The sequence below is a fragment of the Urocitellus parryii genome, chromosome 13 (genome assembly GCF_045843805.1).
Source record: "Urocitellus parryii isolate mUroPar1 chromosome 13, mUroPar1.hap1, whole genome shotgun sequence".
In the NCBI taxonomy this organism is placed as follows: Eukaryota; Metazoa; Chordata; class Mammalia; order Rodentia; family Sciuridae; genus Urocitellus; species Urocitellus parryii.
The window spans coordinates 24,832,789-24,853,036 of record NC_135543.1 but is presented as its reverse complement, the minus strand read 5'-3'; the positions used below and the strand labels follow the sequence as shown (position 1 = coordinate 24,853,036).

The following is a 20,248-nucleotide window of genomic DNA, read 5'->3' as shown; positions in this document are numbered from 1 at the left end:
TGAATGAATTTACCTACAAAAGTCATAAATTTAGAGACTTTATAAAGGTAAATCTTTCATAACTTTTCATTTTATGTTTTTTTCATCTATTCTGGATTTTTCCTTTTTAAAGTAAAGTTGGATGATGTTTATGTTCTGAAAAATCACCCATTCCATTCTTTTTTTTTTTCAAAATCAAAGTCATATTCATTTTCACGTCTTATTTCACTTCTATTGCTTCTTAATTTTATATATAGCTTCCTTTCTCTAATTAATTAATTTCCAGCTTTATCTGGGTTATGTCCTTTTCTGTATTTCCTTAGCTGTGGTTTTATTAGCTCGGTTGGGTTTTTGTCTTGTTTTGTTTGTTGAATTTTTTTTTTTTTTTTTTTTTTTGTTCCTGACACTTGGGGTTAAGCCCAGAGATACTTCTACCACGGAACTTTGCCTCCAGCCCTTTTGATTTTTTTCTTTTTCTTTTTTTTTTTTTTTTTTTTTTTTTTTTTTGAGACAGGGTCTCACCAAGTTGCCCAGGCTGGCCTCCAACTTAGGTCCTCCCTCCTCAGCCTCCCAAGACACTGACATTCTAAGTGTATGCCACTGGCTCAGCAGTTTTTTAACTTTTTGAGCTGCATGTTTGGAGTAACACTGTCAGACAAATGTGTGATTTGAAATTTAATAATATATTTTATTTAACTCAGTACACCCCACATTTCAATGGGTTCTAAGCCTTTAAAATATGAAACATTTTGTGTTCTTGTTTTTATATGAATCTCTGAAAAACCCTGTCTACTGTACATTCACAGAACATGTCAGTTTGGTTAGCCACATTATAAGCACCCAATAATCATACATATCTAGTGTTTATCATATTGGAAAACAGAGGTTTAAGTGATACATTTTCTTCCTTTATTTAATAGCCAAAATAGTTAAAACTATAAATTGACCTCTTATCATAACTTGGGCCACATCCTACCGGTTTTTATGGCTCTTTGTTTCCTAAATAATCTATTGAATATTTGATTATTTCTTATCCCATCTTTCTTTAAGAGGATACCTTTTAAATACATAAGTAATTGTTGTTTTTTTTTAAGTTGTTGCTAATTCTTGGTCCCAGTATCTAACCCATATAATTTCTATGTTTTGAAAATTATAGTGGAATCACAGTTCACTATAAGGTTGCTTTAATTTAGACTTATTAATACTACTATTTAAATAATTCTATTATTTAAATCATCTTGCCCATTTCACCAATAATAGAATGTTAGTAGTTTCATTTCCTAGTACAATTTTTTTCCTTTATTTATTTTTCTTTTCTCTCTTCTCTCTTTCATTTTCTGTTTTCAGTTCTACTAACAATCTACTAGTGTTTGAACATTTTTTTAAAATGTACTTTAACTTATATTTCTATGATTATCACACTTAGGCTTTATTTATTTTTCATCCCCTTCCCACAAGTATTTACCAGTTGTCAGTAATCTTGGATTATTAAGTCACTACTACTATGAAACTATTATTTATTTTTAAAACTAAATATCAGCCAGGCATAATCACTTGAGCTCAGGAGCTTGAGACCCACCTGGGCAGCAGAGTAAGGCCCTGTTTCCAAAATTAATAATGAGGATGTGAGGACGATCTGGCTTTTATACCTGTCACCCCATTGATCTCCAGGGTAGGTACCCCATCGCTAGGTAGATGTCCCCTTGCGCCCTCAACACTCCATGTGTGTCCCTCCTGAAGCTGTGTGCTCGGTAGAGGAGGATGACCTTTGCAATAGAGGGGGAGCTTTCTTTGACCAAGGGTATCCCAGTAGCTGTGCTTCCCTGCTAAAACTCCAAACAATCCTTCAGGGTCCAAAACTAATAATGAAGTTTAAAAAAAAAAAAAGGTTGTTAAAATAAAAAAAAAAAAAAATCTTCTCTTACAAAGATTATGTCTAGTTTTTGATTCACTCTATAACCAAAATTGTTACTTTTTTTTTTTTTAAGTACCAGGGAATGAACCCAGGGGAACTTAACCGCTGAGCCACATCCCCAGCTCTTTTTTTGTATTTTATATGAGCATCTCACTGAGTTGCTTATGGCCTCACTAAGTTGTTTCATTTCCCAGTATAATTTTTTCCTTTTATTTATTTTTCTTTTCTCTCTTCTGTCTTTCATTTTCTGAGTCTGATTCTGTCTTGCAATCCTCCTGCCTCAGCCTCCCTGTCTACTGGGATTACAGGCATATACCTCCGCAGCCAGCTATAATTAATTATTTTGACTGGATTTCATGCATTTACCTGATTTTCCCTTCCCATTCCTCTGTACTATGATTTCCTCAGACTTGAGTCATAAATTTTGTTGGCTGGAACATGCATTCAAGTAAGATAAAAGTTTCAAGCAACTTTATCGTTTTGTGGCTGGGTAGGGTTAACTTACACTCACACTCCAAGACTTTTTCATCTTGCAAAATTGAAACTCTGTACCCATTAAATGACTCCCCTGCCTCCAACCCTAGGCATTCTTTCTGTTCTATGAGTTTGACTACTCTAGATGCTTGTTCCTGTCAGAATCCTAGCCTCTTTGAAGGCTCTGCTTTCCAGTTGAGAGTAGTAACTCCTGCCTCTGAACTCCAAAGTCCCTTTACTGGAACCCTTGATGGCTTTTAATCCCATCTCTCTTGTATCATAGTTAACAGGGAACCCGCTTAGCCTAGCCCCTAGGCCAGCCCCTGGCAGGTAGCACAGTAATACTCTAAGGAGGGAGAATGAGTGAGTGAAGGAACGCATGCTTCAGTTTTCCTACTGTCTTCTAGACCCTTTGCAGGCAGGGGCTGTACTTGTGTTTCTAGCCAACGGCCAGGGCTAAAAATGGGCCTGGGTGACCAGTTGCTGGCCCTGTTGGCAAGGGTGTGTTCTGGTTACCCTCCCTGATGGAGAGGTTGTGATACGGAGCTTAGCCAAAGGAGACAGTGTAGCCACAGGGAGTTGAAAGAGGGAGGGGAGCAGTCTAAGAAGGCTGTCATCCCGATCCCATCCCCCCCTCCTCAGTCTTGGGGTCACGAAGGCAAGATTTAAGGGCCTCTGGGAAGGAGGGTGGTGACCTGCAGCATGCCTGAGCAACATTGGGAAAAGATGAATCTGTGCCCCAACACAGCGACACCTGGAGAAGAGGTGTAGAGGCCTCCAGTCAAGGTGGTCCCGCTGCCCCAGAGAGTCCACAGGTCACCCACCCCATCGTCATTTAAGACATGGGGTTTGCCTGCTGCCCAGGGCGGCCCTTGGACAGCAGGTTCTGTGGCACAGCGGCTTGTGCCCGGGCCCCTCGCTGACACAGTCTTTTGTGCCCCCACAGAAGGACTTCACAGTGCGCGAGGAGCTGCAGCAACAGGACGTGGAGCGCTGGCTCGGCTTCATCACCTTCCTGTGCGAGGTGTTCGGCACCATGCGCAGCAGCACAGGCGAGCCCTTCCGCGTGCTGGTGTGCCCCATCTACACGTGCCTCAGGGAGGTAAGAGCCGCAGGCCCCGCCTCCGCCGGGCCCCGCCCCGACAGGCCACACCCCGGACCACGCCCCCGGCCGGGCGCATCCTGGCCACGCCCCCGGCTCGCAGAAATGGCAGCTCGGGCGAGAAGCGCTAGAAAGCTGCAAGGTTGCATAGCTTATAAATGCTTTGGTAAAGAGAGACGTCATTCCCCATGCCTCTCCGTCGAAAGCCAGGTTTTCATTTATTAGGTCTACCTAAAGAACTACTTTAACTCAGACTTCAGTAACTCCTAATCCAACACGCTGGCCACAGAGAGGAGGCCTAGGGTATTATTTCAATGAATTTTCTATAAAGAACATATTTACTTCTACATTTCATCTGAAAAAGGAATAAATAAGAATAACCAGGGCTGGGAGTGTGACTGAGCAGTAGAGTGCTTGTCTAGCACATGCAAGGCCCTGGGTTGGGTCCCTAGGAAAGGAAAAAAAGTAAATATATAAATTTTGAAGAAGCAAGAACTTCATGGGGCACTTGCCCTACAGAGTATCATAACACATTTTATAAGGTAATTCTGGCCGTTCTCAGGATAAATTTGAAAGGGGACAAAAAATGGAAGCTTGGAGCCCAACTGGGATTTCTTGGGACCCAGTATCAGCAGGGTGAGGTTGGGGGCTATGAATACAGCCCTGAGAAAGAGGAGGGAGAGGGGTGTTGAGTCCTGGTTGTATTTTTGAGTTAGAGCCAACAGGACATGCTGTTGGAGATGGAGGAAGAAACTAACAAGTTCTCTGTTTACCAACCTGTGGCCACATTTTCAAGAAGAGCAAATGCTGGAAGGGAAGCAGTATGGGGATGAGAACCGGGAATCAGTTTCGCGACATGACATTTGGGTCTCCTGTTGAGCACCCTTGGGTCCAAGGTGGATGGACAGAAGGGTTTGAGGCTCCGGAAGGGGTTACAGGGAGACAGGGGGTTCACTCGGGTTAAGTGTACATGTGCACCTGGTGCTGGAGCCTGGAGATGGATGGAGTCACTCAGAAAGAGGGTCTAGATGGGGAGAGAGGCGGGGTCATAGAGGGGGCGAAAGAGGAATGGCCTGGGCGGGCGGAGGCAAACCAAGAGGGTGAGGTGTCAAGAAGAGTCCAGAAGAGTCCATGAGAACCATCGCAGCCGCCCTCTGACAGAAGGTTCTGCAAGTCCCTTACTTCTGGAGTGCTGTCCCCTCCCACCCTGGCAGCCCTCTGCTACTACCAGGACACTGGGAGGGACAGGTTCTAGAGAGCCAAAGGACCAACCCAGAGAAGTGTCCTGGCTTTGACCACAAGGAGGTCACGGGGACCTGGGTGTCAGTGGAGGAGAGGATGGATGCACGGGTGAGCCCTTCTGGAAGTCCACACAGGGCCACGGGGTGGGGGTGGGGGGGCAGCAGGGAAAGGGCTCTGGTTGGCTGAAGGGGAGGGGTGGAGTCCAGGGACGTGTTTGTGTTTTTTGAATGGAAGAAGATAACAGAGCAATTTGAGCAGAGGCAGAGTTGTGTTTATGGTGTTTTCAGAGCCTCTGTTTATAGGACCATGGTGTGCTCATTCCAGCCTAAAACAGAGTGTGCAGGTTGGGACACTTGATAAGCCAGCAAGCCTCTGCCACTGTACAGGAAGAACCCTGTTTCTTTACAAATGTTCTTGAATTCAGACTTGTTTCCCCAGTCCCGCCGTCTACCTCTCCGGGCTAGTTCACGGTCAAGGGCCTTGGCCCAGCACGCAGCACCCACAGGGCTGGCAGCTTTGCCTTCCGGGTCCCTTTGGGTTGAGTTGAGGCAGGGAGCTTCCTGGATGGCCTCTGGGGTCCTCCCATCCTTGCCTGCATTGCCCTGTGCCTCTGGCCAGCCACCTCAAGACAGGGACAGTGCTGTTCTCGGGCAGTGACCTGAATTGCCCCAGCAGGTTCCTTCTGTGTGATCTTAACACACCCCACCCCCATCCCGTGTTGTTGTCACCTGCTCCCTCAGCAGGAAGCAGGGCAGGGCTGTAGCTGAGCACTGGCCTGGCTACTGGGACACTTTTCACACCATCTGAGTTAGTGCAAACTTTCTGGCATGAGGTGCCAAAGGTACCAGGAGACCTACACAGACAAGAACAGAGAGCCCTTCCCAATGCACATTTGTTTGATGGATTAAACTTTGGGGGCAGAGTTTGAAAAACACAGACCCAGATCATGCTCATGGCAAACTTGAAGAGTAAATAAATCATTCATGCCATTCACCATTTTGTAAAAGAAGAAAACAGAGCCCCAAGGTAGAGCAGGCTCCCTGATTCAGGCTACCCCAATGTTTCAATCCTAGCTCTGCGGTTTTTTAACTGTGCCATCTTGGGGGAGAGTTTACCTGCTCTGAGCTTTCCTCATCTGCATAGAAGCTCATTCTGCTTTTTCTGCAAGGGTTTGGGGAAGATGGGTTAGCATGGAGAGGGAGCCGAGTGCTCTAGGCCAAGTCGCTGAGCACAGAAGGAAGAGCCCAGAGGCCATATTCTGGGGCCTTCAGCTCTCAGAGAGCAGGGCTCCTCCCGGCTGATGGGGCTCAGGGACTGAGCAAATGCCTAAGCTTAAAGAGAACGTGGGCTGAGGGCCCTGACCATGGACACGGCCAAACCATGCTAGGCTGCCTGGAGTTCTTGAACTCCCACTCCACGAATCAGCTTCCCCAGAATGGGGCCTTAAGAAAAGGTGAGGACAGGGCTGGGCGCATGGGCACACACCTATAATTCCAGCGATGCGGAAAGCTAAAGCAGGAGGATTGCAAGTTCGAGGCCAGCCTCAGCAACTTAGCAAGACCCTTTCTCAAAGTAAAAAGGGCTGGGTGTGAGGCTCAGTGGTAGAGCTCTTGCCTACCATATGCAAAACCCTGGGTTCAATCCCAGTACTTAAAAAAAAAAAAAAAAAATGAGAATATTAGAAGGTGAACTAGGAATCTTGACAGTCCCTTTGGAGAACCTGAGACCTTTCTCAGCTCCTTGGAGAACCTTGCTGAGAGTCAGTTTTACCAAGTTTATGTCCCTGCCTGACCACAGGCTCCCGAGCAGGTTGAGGCCGCTCACTGAATTTCCGTAGCCAAAGGCCCTGCTGCAGGCCCCCCTTGTGCTGGGGAAGCTTGGGCTTTCCCCTGGTGCCATGGAGAGGTCTGACCCCAAATCTGCAGCACCCACTCTGCCTACCTAACTCCCAGAACCACCCCCGCCCATATTCCTAACTGCCCACTGGACCACCCCGGGTCTTGCCTAACCTTGGGCTCCTCCAACAAGGTGGGAGAACTGCACCCCAAAGCCCCCTTGCCCGGTCCAGGCCCCCCCGTGGGCCCAGACCCACTCCATGCAGCACACAGCGTCCCTGAAACTCCTCTAACTGCCCTTTGTCATGGACATGGGCCACAGCTCCAGTCCCTGCTTCTCCCTACCCCCATGGCCTCGGTTCTTTCCCCGAGTCACACCCAGGGCGCCGTCTCCATGTGAAGGGTCTCCTAGAGCAAGCCTAGGGGAGAGAAAATGTCCTTGTGACCTGCCCCAGTCACCTTTGTCCCTGGGCCTGGAGCCAGGCCATGTGCTCAGCCCCCAGGCCTGCTGGCTTGGAGGACACCAGCCCTCAGAGTCCCTGCCCCAAGACAAGTCCCCTGGGCACTTCTTCCCCACCCTGACTTGGCCAATTATCTGCTCAAGCCTGAAACCTGGGAGTCATCTCTGCCTCTGTCTTCCTGGCCAGGACACTTCCTGCTCGGCCCAGCCAAAGTCACCTCTTCTGTGGTGCTCCCCCGGCCCAGCCCACAGGACAGCTCCCAGGCAGCTCCCTCGTGGGGAACCCAACGCTCCACACTTGCCACCCCATCCTTGCCGCGTCCTTGGAACATTGGCTGATGGTTCCATCTAGTTGTGATAACAGCGCCTCTCGCCCTGTGGAAAGCACTGTCCAAAGCACTCTGGGAGTTCTCTTTCAACTAGTGCACCGACCTGCAGATAATCACCCCCATTTTCCAAAGGAAAACAGAGAGATCAGGCAACTTGCTGAGGGCCACACAGCCATCAAGTGGCAGAGTAAATAATATCTTAGATTGTGTTTGAGCCTCTTATGTGACCTATGGTTTGTGAATATCTTCTCCAGAGACTGTCTCTCGCTCTGATGATGAGTTTCTTTTGCTGTGCAGAGGTTTTTTAGTTTGACATGAGCCTATTTGTCTGTTTTCCTTTTTGTTAACTATACTTTTGAGATCCTATCTCAAAATCATTTCCAGACCAATGTCAAGAAGCTTGGTCTCTATGTTTTAAAGTAACTGTATAGCGTGAAGTCTTACATTTAAGTCTTTATAATTTAAGTCTTTATAATAAAGTTCAAGTTGATTTTTGCATGTGGTGTGAGATAAGGGTCCAGTTCATCTGTGGGTGACATCCAGTTTTCCCAGCACCACTTTTTGAAGAGACTGTCTTTCCCCCATGGTGTGTTCTTGGCACCCTTGTTGGAAACCAGTTGACTACAAACGTGTGGATGTATTTCTGGGCCCTCTTTGCTATACCATAAAATTTATGTCTGTTTCCATGCCAATGCCATACTGGTTAGACTACTATAGCTTTGTAATGTATTTTGAAGTTAGAAAAGGTGATGCTTCCATCTTTGTTCTTCTCCCAAGACTGCTTTGTCTCTTTGGGGTCTTTTGTGGTTTAGAATTTTAGAATATTTTAGCCTTTCCATAAAAATATGTTATTGGAATTCTTATAAGGATCCCATTGAATCTGTAGATCACTTTGGGTTTGTGGACGTTCTCTTGATATCTCAGAATGTTCCTGATTAATTGAAGATCTGGAACAAGACAAGGGTATTCAACATAGTCTGGAAGTCCTAGCCATAGGGATTAGGGAACAAGAAGAAGTGAAAGGTACCCAGATCACTAAGGAAGAACCAAAATTGTCTCCGACTGCAGGCAACAATGATCTTATATCTAAAAAAAAAAAAAAATGTTAAAGACTCCCTTCAAAAAACTATTGCAATGAATAAATTCAATAAAGTCACAGGATACAAAATTAAATACCAAAATCAGTTACATTTCCATGTACTACCAACGAACTATCCCACAGGGAAATTAAGAACACAATCCATTTACAATAGCTTCAAAAAGAATAAACTACTTTCAAGTTCATTGGAATGAACTTGACTAAGGAAGTAAAAGACACAAAAAAACCACAGAACATTGATGGAAGAAATTACAAAAGACACAATCATGCAAAGACATCCTGTGAGCTCTTTCTTTATATTTTATTTGTTCTGTTTAGATACACATGACAGTAGAGTGTGTTTTGACATGTTATACATGCATGGAGTATGACTTATTCTAATTAGGGTCCCATTCTGTGGTCGCACATGATGTGGAGTCTCACTGGTCGTGTATTCATAGATGAACATAGGAGAGTTAAGTCCGATTCATTCCACTGGGTTTCCTATTCCCATCCCTATTCCCTTCCCTTATTCCCCTTTATCTAATCCAATGAACTTTTATTCTTCCCCCACCCCCTTAGCATCCACATATCAGAGAGAACATTTGGTCTTTTAATCATTTGGGAGTTCATTTTGGAACTGGCTTATTTCACTTAGCACAATAATCTCCAATTCCATCCATTTACCAGTAAATGCCATAATTTCACTCTTCCATAAGGCTGAGTAATATTCCATTGTGTATATATAACACATTTTCTTTATCCATTCATCTGCTGAAGGACACCTAGATTGGTTCCATAGCTTAGCATGCTGATTTTAAGCCCTTTGGTTATAGACCATGGAGTCGGGTAACTGGGTGAACTGGTGGTTCCATTCCAAGTTTTCTGAGGAACCTCTGGACTGTTTTCCAGAGTGATTGCACCATTTGTGGTCCCACCAGCAATGTATGAGGGTACCTTGTCCCCACATCCTCACCAACATTTATTGTTACTTGTATTCTTGATAATTGCCATTCTGACTGGAGTAGGATAAAATCTCAGCGTAGTTTTAATTTGTATTTCTCTAATTGCCAAAGATGTTGAACATATTTTTCATATATTTGTTGACCATTCTTATCTCTTCTCCTGTGAAGTGTCTCTTCAGTTCCTTTGCCTATTTACTGATTGGGTTTCTGGACGTTCTCATGATATCACAGAATGTTCCTAATTAATTGAAGATCTGGAACATGACAGCTTTTTTGGTGTTATGTTTTTGACTTCTCTATATATCCTGGAGATATCTGAGGTGCAGGTGGCAAAGACTTTTTCCCATTCCAGTATATACAAATAAATAAATATAAATATAGATAGAGAGAGATTGATTGATTTTTTTTTTCTTGGTTGGGGGAAGGTACTGGGGATTGAACCCAGTACCTCGTGCACACGAAGCAAACACTGTACCCACTGAGCTCTAGCCCCAGCCCTGATTTTCTCCCATTCTATAGGCTCCCTGTTTGCATTCTTGATTGTTTCCTTTGCTGTGAAGAAGATTTTTAATTTGATTCCATCCCATTTATTGATTGTTGATTTTACTACTTGTGTTTTAGGAGTCCTGTTGAGGAAGTTGGTCCGTAAGCCAACATGATGGAAAGTTGGGCCTACATTTTCTTCTAGCAGGCGCAGGGTCTCTGGTCTAACACTTAGGTCCATGATCCACTTTAAGTTGAATTTTGTGCAGGGTGAGAGGGGTTGAATTTTATTCTGCTACATATTTCCAGTTTTCCCAACACCCATTTGTTGAAGAGACTTTCTTTTCTCCAATGTATGTTTTTGGTGCCTTTGTCTAGTATGAGATAACCGTATTTATGTGGGTTTGTCTCTGCGTCTTCTATTCAGTACCATTGGTTTACATATCTGTTTTGGTGCCAATACCATGCTGTTTTTGTTACTATAGCTCTGTAGTACAATTTAAGGTCTGGTATTGTGATGTCTCCTGCATCACATTTCTTGCTAAGGCTTGCTTTGGCGATTCTGGGTCTCTTGTTTTTCCAAATGAATTTCATGATTGCTTTTTCTGTTTCTATGAAGAATGTCATTGGGATTTAAATAGGAATTGCATTAAATCTATAAAGAGCTTTGGATAGTATGGCCATTTTGACAATACTAATTCTGCCTATCCAAGAACATAAGAGATCTTTCTATCTTCTAAGTTCTTATTTTCTTTCTTTAGTGTTCCCTGGTTTTCACTGTAGAGATCTTTCACCTCTTTTGTTTGATTGATACCCAAGTTTTTTGTTCTTTGTTTTCTTTGAGGCTAATTTCTCTTTCAGTTGATTCATCACTGAGGTATAGGAACACATTTGATTTATGGGTGTTAATTTTATATCCTGCTACTTTGCTGAATTTGTTCATGAGTTCTAGAAGTTGTCTGGTGGAGGTTTTTGGGTCTTCTGAATATAGAATCTTGTTCTCAGTAAAGAGGGATAGTTTGAGCTCTTCTTTTTCTAGACTATCCCTTTCTTCCTTTTGCCTCATTGCTCTGTCTAGAGTTTCAAGGATCATGTTGAATAGAAGTGGTGAAAGAGAGGTCCTGTCTTGTTCCAGCTTTTAGAGGGAATGCTGTGAGCTCTTTTTTTTTTGGGGGGGGGGTGTTACCAGGGATTGAACTCAGGGGCACTCCTGCACTGAGCCACATCCCCAGCCCTATTTTGTATTTTATTTAGAGACAGGGTCTCACTGAGTTGCTGAGCGCCTTGCTGTGGCCGAGGCTGACTTTGAACTCGCCATCCTCCTGCCTCAGCTTCCCAAACTGCTGGGGTTACAGCCGTGCGCCAGCACATCCACATCAGGCCGTGAGCTCTTTTTAACAGCATTCTCAGGACACTTCCATCCTGCCCAGGTCCTCAGGCAAACTGTGACCACGAAAGTTCCCCACCCAGGAGGGCTGGAATTGCTGTCTGTGGCCCAATTTGAGAGTGTCACTTCTCCTGGTGACAGCTAGTTTCCCTGAAGCTGTGGCTCTGGTTGATCCACCACCCTGACTTCCTGACCCTCCAACCCTCTTGGCCTCTTCTCCTCGGTCACCTCTGGGCCCCGTTCTGCCCCCTGGAGTTACCACAGAATGCTTCTCTCTGGGCCCCTTACTTTAAGAGCCTGGTTGAAGATTCCTCTGGAAGGGGATTTTCAGTGCATCTCTGAGAGCCTGTTTCTCTGCACTTTTCTCTCATCCTTTCTCCCTCCTCCGCCCAAATCCCACCTTCCCCTGTCATCTTCCCCCAGCTCATCTCTACCCATAATTCCCCCTGGCCAGAGGTCAGAGTGGAGCAGAGAGGAAGGACTCTCATCCCTCTGCACCCAGCTCCTGCCAGCACCGACCTCTCCCTCCCCTACTCCGCCCAGGAAGCCCCATTCACCCCTCCCTGCCCTTCCTCAGAAGGTGGCTCTGAGGGGTGTCTCCCTCCAAGGGTGCCCCCAGAGACACAGCAGCGCAGCCGGCTGGGCTCCTGGAGGAGGTGGGAAGGCTCCGGCCGCCCAGGGAGGAGAATGCAGGGCCAGCAAGTCAGGCTCCTCAGGAAATGAAATTGCTCCTGCCACAATGAGAGAGCGACTTTTCCACCGTTTTGCGTGAGCATGCATTCAATTGCTCACATTGTTTTGGCTCCGGGGGAAATCTGACCTCGGAAAAGACTGAGATGCAGTGGGTGTGGGTGGAAAGGCTTGCTGTTCCGCAGGGCTGAGAGTCAAGCAGAACATTCTTCAGGGGTGCCTTTCCAGGAGGGACCGCTTCGGCCTTCCCCAGAGCACGGGATGGAGCCCAGGCAGGGCCTGCTTTGGCCAGAAGTGGCAGGGGTACACGGTGCCCTGGGCAGTGAGGGAGTCAGGGAGCTGAGACTTGCTGGCTGGATCCAGGGGAAATGATCCTGGACCCTGTGCTTCGGGGAGCTTTTACAGAATTTTTACAGCTTTTACAGAATTACAAATTCCCAGAACACCCCCTCCCCGACCCTCCCCGCCCTGCTCAGCCAATAAACCAAACTTCCTGGGAATGGGGCTGATGGCGGATGTAAACTTTCCAAGTGATTCCAGCCTGCAGCCAAGGTCAAGTAACAGGAGCTGCCCCATCTTAGGTGCATTTAGCGTGCACCCAGTGACAAGCCAAAATCCTTGGGGGAGGGGCCCTGCCTTGTGAACTGGGACCTGGCTGCGGGACTTTAACCCAATTCTGTCGTCTTTCTGAATCTCAAGTTTCTTCTCTGTACCCCAGGAATAATGGGAGTCGTGCTCACCTTGTGGGTTTGTGGAAGGCTTAAAATAAGTGAGATGTTCATGTAATGCAAGGGGGGCGTGGCCGCCCCCTCGGTGAGTTGTCACATTGTGTGCTGCTGTCAGTGCAAGTGGTGTCCCAGACGTGACTCCAGAGAAGTATGGCATCACAGGGGGCCCCAGAAAGCAAGGCCCATTCTCCTAACTGGGCATCCAAAGCCCCCCACAGTCAAACACAGCCCCAACCCCACTAGCCAAACTGCTCCAGCTGTGTTTCTGGGGTCAGCCTTGGGCTGTCCTGCCCTGAGCAGTCTTCTCCTCCTGGCTCGTGCCCACCTTCGTGCCAGGCTTGCTCACCACCGCCTTCTGCCCTGCCCTGATTGACTCCTCTTATGCTGTAGCACTAGGGGCCACACAGGGCTGTTGGCATCTGACTCAGGACATGTCCTCTCCCTAGTTGGCTGCATTAATGCCTTTTGAGTCCTTCCTGGTTGATTTTAAGGTATCTTTCATTGATACCTGGAGCACAAGCCGATTCTCAGTGGTCACAGAACCCTGACTACACTTCGCTGAGGATTCAGTGCTCATTTTTCCCCCCACGACTGGGGATTGAAGGTAGAGCTTCACACACTGAGCTACATCCCCAGTCCTTTTTTAAGTTTAATTTTAATTTTGAGACAGTCTTGCCCAGGCTGGCCTTGAACTTGTGACCTGCTGCCTCAGCCTCCCTGTGAGTAGCTGGAATTACAGGCATGCACCACCATGCCTAGCTCTGTGCTCAGTCTCGAAGCAGTGATTTCCTTCCTTCATATTGAACTTCAAAGTTTCCTAGTTGGACTAGAAGGAGGGAGTGTTGTGATCCCCACCCCCAGCCTATCCACTTGGCAGCCACTTCCCTAGAAATTACACAGCCGTGAACTCTTATGAGCTGGATGAAGCAGGGTAGGTAGGCAGTGGGCAGCTGGTGGGGACCAAGAAGAGGCAGGGCTGGGGCCTTGGGAAAAGAGGGTTATGGACAGGCATAAAGGGAAAGGAGAGAAGTCTCCAGAAGGTTTGGACCCAGGGGTGGGGGGCAGAGTGAGCATGCCCCGCCTGTAAAAAAACTACCTGATGGGTGAGTCATGAGCCAGCTCTGGCTCCATTTTGATGGTTGCAGAATGACACCAAGAGCCTCTGAAAGTTTTAAGCCAGAAAGCAACACCATGGAAGGCACAAAGGAGAGTTTATGTATTCTTTCAACGAACAGAGGAAACACTACTTCCTTGTTGAACTGAAAAGTCTGCTAGACACATTGCTTGCTAGAAATGCACTGAGATAACAAAGTCACCTAATTCTGGAGCCAGAGGACCCTCAGGTGATTTAAACACTGTGGAAAATGCAGTGCTCCAAATCAGGGCAGGAGTGGGGGGCTGGGAAGAAGGAAGGGGGGAGCTGAAGGACATCAGAGCAGAAAGCAACTCCCAGCACCTAGTCTTCTGAATACAGCAGGAGGGGAGGGCTGAACCAAGCTTGGAAAATCAGGAGACTTTCTCCAGGAACAGTTTCTTCCAGACCTAACTTAGCCACAGACCCCACAGTTCCTCTGAGCATGAGGGGCCAGGTACCTAGGCCCTGGGCACTAGTTTAGCATCAGAGTCTCAGTAGGTCCTCCAGCTGCCGCTGTGAATCCTCCGGCTTAAGCAACCATATTGTAACTGTTGGAATAACCCCCACCAGTTTAGTCTGATCCCGAGCTGCTCCCAAAGCGATCTGTTCACATGCAGCCAAATCACTTATTGATGTGATGCTGACCTGATCAGACCCCCCCTTACCCAAAACACACACACACACACACACACACACACACACACACACACACACTGAGCTAGCCCAGTCTGAGACTACACAGGATCCTGGACCTCAGGTAAAGCTGCACCCCCCTCCCCCCCCCACCCTATAACTGTTCTGCTTCCTTAGCCAGACTGCACACTGAAACGTGAAATTTGAAGCCCGTGTTCCCCTTAGCAACCATGGTAACACAGGATCTGATAGAGAGCCTGGAGTTATAAAAATACCAGCTTCTACCAGACACTGGTTTCCAAAGGGAAACCAGTCTCCAAGCCAGAACCATTTTTAAACAGTTCTGAAACTCCAGAGATTGCCAAGCAAGCCACTTTTAGCATAGCTTGGGCAGGACCCCTCTCTGGCTCTCTTCTGGGGGTAGTGGGGGCGGGCTTTGGGTGGAGTCTCTGTAGACTGAGAACCACGCGGGAATCAAGGAGTCCTGGGAGGGTATAGGCCGGGGCAGTTTTTCCTAGTAAACACCATCTATTTGCATTGTTTCAAAGTTCGATTGAATGGCGGAGCCCCAGTGACCCTGCCCTTCCAGTGCCCTCCCAGGACATCCGTCCGCAGCCCCGTCCATCCAGTCACAGAGGGGAATACTTGGCCTTTCTCCCCTTCCTAGAAAACCTTTTTAATTCACATGACCATTTTGCAGCAGGAACTCTAAATTTAAAGTCTCGGATGGAGAGGTAAGGGGTGGAGCTTGCCAACCTTCCCACTTCACCAGAAGGGCCGGGTGTCCCGCGCCCAGCGCTGGCCCTGCCCGGGGCGGGCCGCTGGCCTTGGGGTGGGGACTCCCCTACACACCGGGGAGGGCGGGGGCAGGGGCGCCTCCGCCCCGCCTCCGCCACCCGCCACCCGCCCAGGGAGACAGCCCTCCCCGCCACCCCTCCGCGCTCCTCCTCCAGCCTCTTATCTCCCCGGGCCAGGCCTTGTAATTTTGAAAAAGTCTAACTCGGTAATTAATGTCTGAACTGCAAGAGGCCCCTGCTTCTGCAGAGCCGGCTGGGGACAGGGACAGGGAGGAGCTCAAGGGGGGAGGGGGTGCAGATTTTTTTTGTAAATGGTCCCTTGGCCTGAACGTCAGATAATAGGACTGTACGTTGTTGGAGTTGTGTGTTGAGATACACATCTAGGGACATTCACGTGCATCTGCAGACGTTAGGTCCTTTGGGTTAAAGCCACACACAATAGAATACCATCCTTCCTGCTGCCTCTCCAAGGCTGTTTCCTAGCTGACTGATGGCAGAGTCCAAGAACTTGGGAACACAGGGGGCCAGGCAGGGGCACTTTCTGAAGGCAGCTGGGTAGAGAGATTGACTGGGAGGGACAGAGAGTGCTTATGTGTTTAAAGATAATAAAAATGGGCTGGGGATGTGGCTCAAGCGGTAGCGCGCTCGCCTGGCATGCGTGCGGCCTGGGTTCGATCCTCAGCACCACATACCAACAAAGATGCTGTGTCCGCCGAGAACTAAGAAATAAATATTAAAAGTTCTTTCTCTCTATCTCTCTCTCCTCTCTCAGTCTCTCTTTAAAAAAAAAAAAAAAGATAATAAAACAACCGGGGTGTGGTGGTGTATGCCTGTAATCCCCGCTACCCAGGAGGGTGAAGCAGGAGGATTGCAAATTTGAGGCCAGCCTGAGCAATTTAGAGATCCTCTCTCAAAATAAAAAAGGCCAGGGATGTAGCTGGGTGGTTTCATGGTAGAGTGTTTGCTTAGCATGTATGAGGCTTCGGGTTCAAATCCCCAACACCTCAAAAAGAAATAATAACAATAAAGATAATAAACCAGGCTCTCTCTATGGAGGTTTTAAAAAGATGGCCACCAGGAACTTCAGGTGACACAAATCAATGAGTAAAGCTTGTGTGTTTGCCACCGGTTGGGGAGACTGAATATGACCCCCAGCCACCTCCCTAACCCGGTCCCAGGACCACCTCCTCCCCACCCAGCCTTCATGCTCTGGCTGGGGAACCAGTTCCCCCATCTCCAGCCATTGGGTGTCAAGTGCAGGCCCTGGGCAGGAGCAGCTGTGCCTGTCCGCTCCTGCCTCCTGGGGGAGAGGAAGAAGCAGCTCCCTGCACTGAGCTGGTGGCACCCAAGCACACACACCACCCTCCCAGCCAAGCTGATCTTTCTTCTTAAACCCCCCCCCCCCCGGGCTCTCAGAACCTACAGATCAAATTTAGCTTGAGTGTATGACAGTGGGTGGCCTCAGTTCTGGGTCAGATGTGGATAGCGTTTGGGAAGCACCTGTCCTGTGTGGGCAAGACACAGTTAGGAACCACTTGTCCCCTCGTTTCTGTCCACCGCAGGACCCAGCTAGAATCCAGTTCCTCATTGAGGCTCCATTATCACAGCTGCCCGCACTGACCAGTAGATCACAGGTGGCCTTGGCCAAGATCAGCCCTTGATGTAGCCCTAAAATGGGGTACTGGGGAAAGAAGCGGGGCTTTGGAGACAGGTACAATCAGGCAGCAAGCCTCTGGGGCCCTCAGGTTTCTTGCAGGGGTTGAAAAATAAATGTATATAACTTAGGAGATTTGCTAATTAAAACCGACTTCCTTCCTTGTAGCTCCTTGTCTGAGGGACACACCACCTTTGGAAAACAAAGTCATAAAATAAAAGGATCAGTCAGCAGCATATTTAATTGTAGAAAATGAAGTGCTTTGGGGAAGGGGGTGCTAGTGACTGAACCCAGGACCTCACCCGGACCACCAAGCCACCTCCCCAGCCCTGCAGTGCTTCTTAATGAGAAAAAAAAAAAATGTTAAGGATTCAGTAAAATGAGTCTCTGGGGGTTTGCATTTGCTGCTCCTCAGGGGAAATGCCATTTTCTTAGATGTCCTGGAATCCTTAGATGTCAGTTCCTCAGAAGGGACCTCCCTGACCACACCCACCTCAGCCTGCTGCCCCAACAGCTTTCTTCCCCCTTTTCACAGTCCTAATAACTGGCATTACCTTAAGAGTTTTCTTTGTTAATCTACTTGTCTTCTGTCTCCCCAGCCAGCGTAGAAATTCTGTCCAGGCTGGGAATGTGAGTATATATCCCAGGCTCCAGAATAGTGCCTGACATACAGTAGGTGATCGATAAATACTAAAAAAATAGAGTGTCTAGACTGAGCTGAGCAGGAGACAGTAGTCAGCCTTTCTGAAATTAATCTGGGGAGGCTCCTCTGAGGCCAATCCAGAGTCTTTGCAGAGACCTGGTGAGGGAGCTGGGTAGGGCTGGCTGGGAGTGGTCCCTGGAGATGAGCTCAGAACCCAAGAAGGAAGAGAAACCCTCCCTCCAGATCAAACTATTTGTGCCCACAGTAAGAGTGAACCAGTGCAAAAGTGCTCTCGGTCCATGGAGTTGCCTGGGTTCTGACCCAAGTTTGGCTCTGGTTGGGTGGTCTTGTCTCAACGGCGGGCCACGAAGCTTCATGGGAGATTTAATCCATCTGTCCAAAGTCAGATCCCAAGAGCCACAATCACTGGAAGAAGTCAGGGTGGTCTTCATACAGAGTTTCCTAGATCAAGAGCCCATGGGAGGGATGATTGAGGGGGCACGGAGTGAGCACCTGCTGTATGCCAGCACCTTCAGCTGGGCCTGGGGAGTGGGTGGTTACAAGACCTACACTCCTGTGCCTACCACTGGTGAGAGAAGGGGGCTGTCCAGGGAACAGGAGGATGCCAGGAGGGTCAAGGATGAAGGGGGAGATAAGAGGAGGGGAAAGGGTGGGTGGCTGACAGAAGACACCCAGTCACCAACACCGAAACTTCCCAGCCCTTAGGAATCACACCAGAATCTCAGCTATGGAGCCACAGTCCAGAGCAAGATCAAGTAAGCCATACCCATATGTTACATTTTCTAGTACCCATTTAAAAAAAATAAATAAACAGGTGAAATTAATTTCATGTAATCTAATATATATAAGTAGTTATCATTTCAACATCTAACCAATATTAAAAGGTATTAAGATTTTTTTTCTTGCAATACTAGGGATTGAACTCAGGTCCTCAAGCATGCCAGGCAAGCATTTTACCACTGAGCTACATCCCCAACCCAATGAGGTCACTGTTTTATTCTTTTTACTCTTTTTCTTTTTTTCCTTTCTTTTTTCTTTTCTTTTTTTTTTTTTTTTTTTTTTTTTGTTTTTTGCTTAACTAAGGCTTTGAAATCCAGTGTGCATTTCACACCAAAGACCTCTCCAGCCAGACCGGGCAGGTTCCAAGTGTGAAAGACCACATCTCACTGTTGGCTCCTGGGCTGGCCAGCCCAGGTCTAGAGGCTAGTTCCCAAGGTCAGCAGGCTCTGGGGACAGTTCTGAAACCCCAGAGTCTAAAAACCCACTTTTGATAACTTCCCCATTTCTGAGTACCCCACAGGAAAGGGAGGCAGCAGAGTGAAGCCTAAAGCTCACAGCCAGCGGGCGAGGGTGGCCGATTGGTCAGAGCTTGGTGGCAGGATCTGCAAAAGGCGAGCCTTTAGATCCTGCAATGAACAGAGAGGCAGAAGAGAAGGGTAGAGGCCGGGGTGGCAGAGTGCACTGCAGGGAGAACAGAACCCCTAGCTGGGGGAGCGGCACTGGGCAGGATCGGGCAGCTGCCAGCTGCTCCTCACGGTGCCCAGGCAGACATCGCGGCCCAGTGTGTAGAAGGCACAATTAGCTCATTCTTTCGTTGCCCTTTTGATTACACAGGACTACCATTTCTGTAATTAAGACCTTCTCCCTTACTCAGAGGTATTGAAACATAAAAGTATTTGCTGAATCTGGTTTCCCAGGGTTAAAAGCCAGACTTAGGAAATGCAAACACACTTGTGGAAATGCAAACACACAGGCAGTGACTAATTAGCCTTAATTAAGGCTGAAGCCCTGCTTAAAACAATTAGCGTTGGGACTTGAACGGTAGGTACAGCCCCAGTTTGGCTAATTGTCCTTCCCTGATAGCTGGGATGTGACCAGTCTTGGGGGAAAGGGACTTAGGGATTTGGGTCTGGACTGGACTGTGTTCCGCTGGGTTTGGAAATGTTAGTCAGGGAGAGTTTGAGGTGTGGGGAAGGGCAGGGAGGATGTGGTTTGGGCAAGGGGAGTCAAGAGGCTGCCCCGGGCTTGGCCGTGCGCCATGGGAAGTCTCAGCAGCTACTACTGGCCACACCGAGGTGGCTTGCCTGGCCGGAGCGGAGGGCGTGGGCCAAGTATTAGCTGACTGGAAAGCAATTAGCCGAGGTGGGGCTGGCTGGGAAAATACCTGGAATCCCAGGGCCGGAGTCGAGGCTTGCTTGGCAAAGGCTGCGGGCTGCAGGCTCGCGGGGTCTGGGAAGTGAGGGGGGCCCCCATGAGCTGCAAGTCTTTCTTGTCTCTTGCTGATGGGGAGCAGTGGATTATGATGTGGGGGGTCCTGCAGCCCTCTGGGAAAGACGCCTTCTCCCTCGATCACCCTTTCCTCTCTCCACCTGCCCCCATCCCTGCGCAGATCTGGACTTTTCTCGGGCCCGCCTGGGGCGGTTGGATGGCTGCCCCCTTCCATGGGTGGGAGGCCTGTCTGTGTACCACGCTTCCCTCCAGGGACTCTCACACTGGGAAACGAGGGGAGGAGAGAGAAATGGACACTCAAGGGGAAAATTGCTCAGGAGGGGTCGAGAGGTCCTGAGGAGGACCCTCTGTACTCAAGCTTGCCTGGTCACCTGAAGCCTGCCTTCTGCAGGGGGCTTCCCACGAAGGGCCCCTGCTCCAGCAGCGGAATTGCAAATTTTCACACAGGCGAGTGGGAAGGTCTTGGTTG

The 20,248-nt window shown here is 48.2% G+C and overlaps 1 protein-coding gene across 3 annotated transcripts in view; it reads left to right on the top strand.

Annotated features, from left to right (window-relative positions):
• Ctif (cap binding complex dependent translation initiation factor) overlaps positions 1 to 20,248 on the top strand; it is a 262,414-nt gene that overhangs the window by 221,181 nt on the left and 20,985 nt on the right. For all 3 annotated transcript variants that reach the window (XM_026393788.2, XM_026393787.2, XM_077792243.1), the window contains one exon: positions 3,315 to 3,470. In XM_026393788.2, the coding sequence (XP_026249573.1) occupies positions 3,315 to 3,470 (156 nt within the window). The remainder of the gene's footprint in view (positions 1 to 3,314; positions 3,471 to 20,248) is intronic.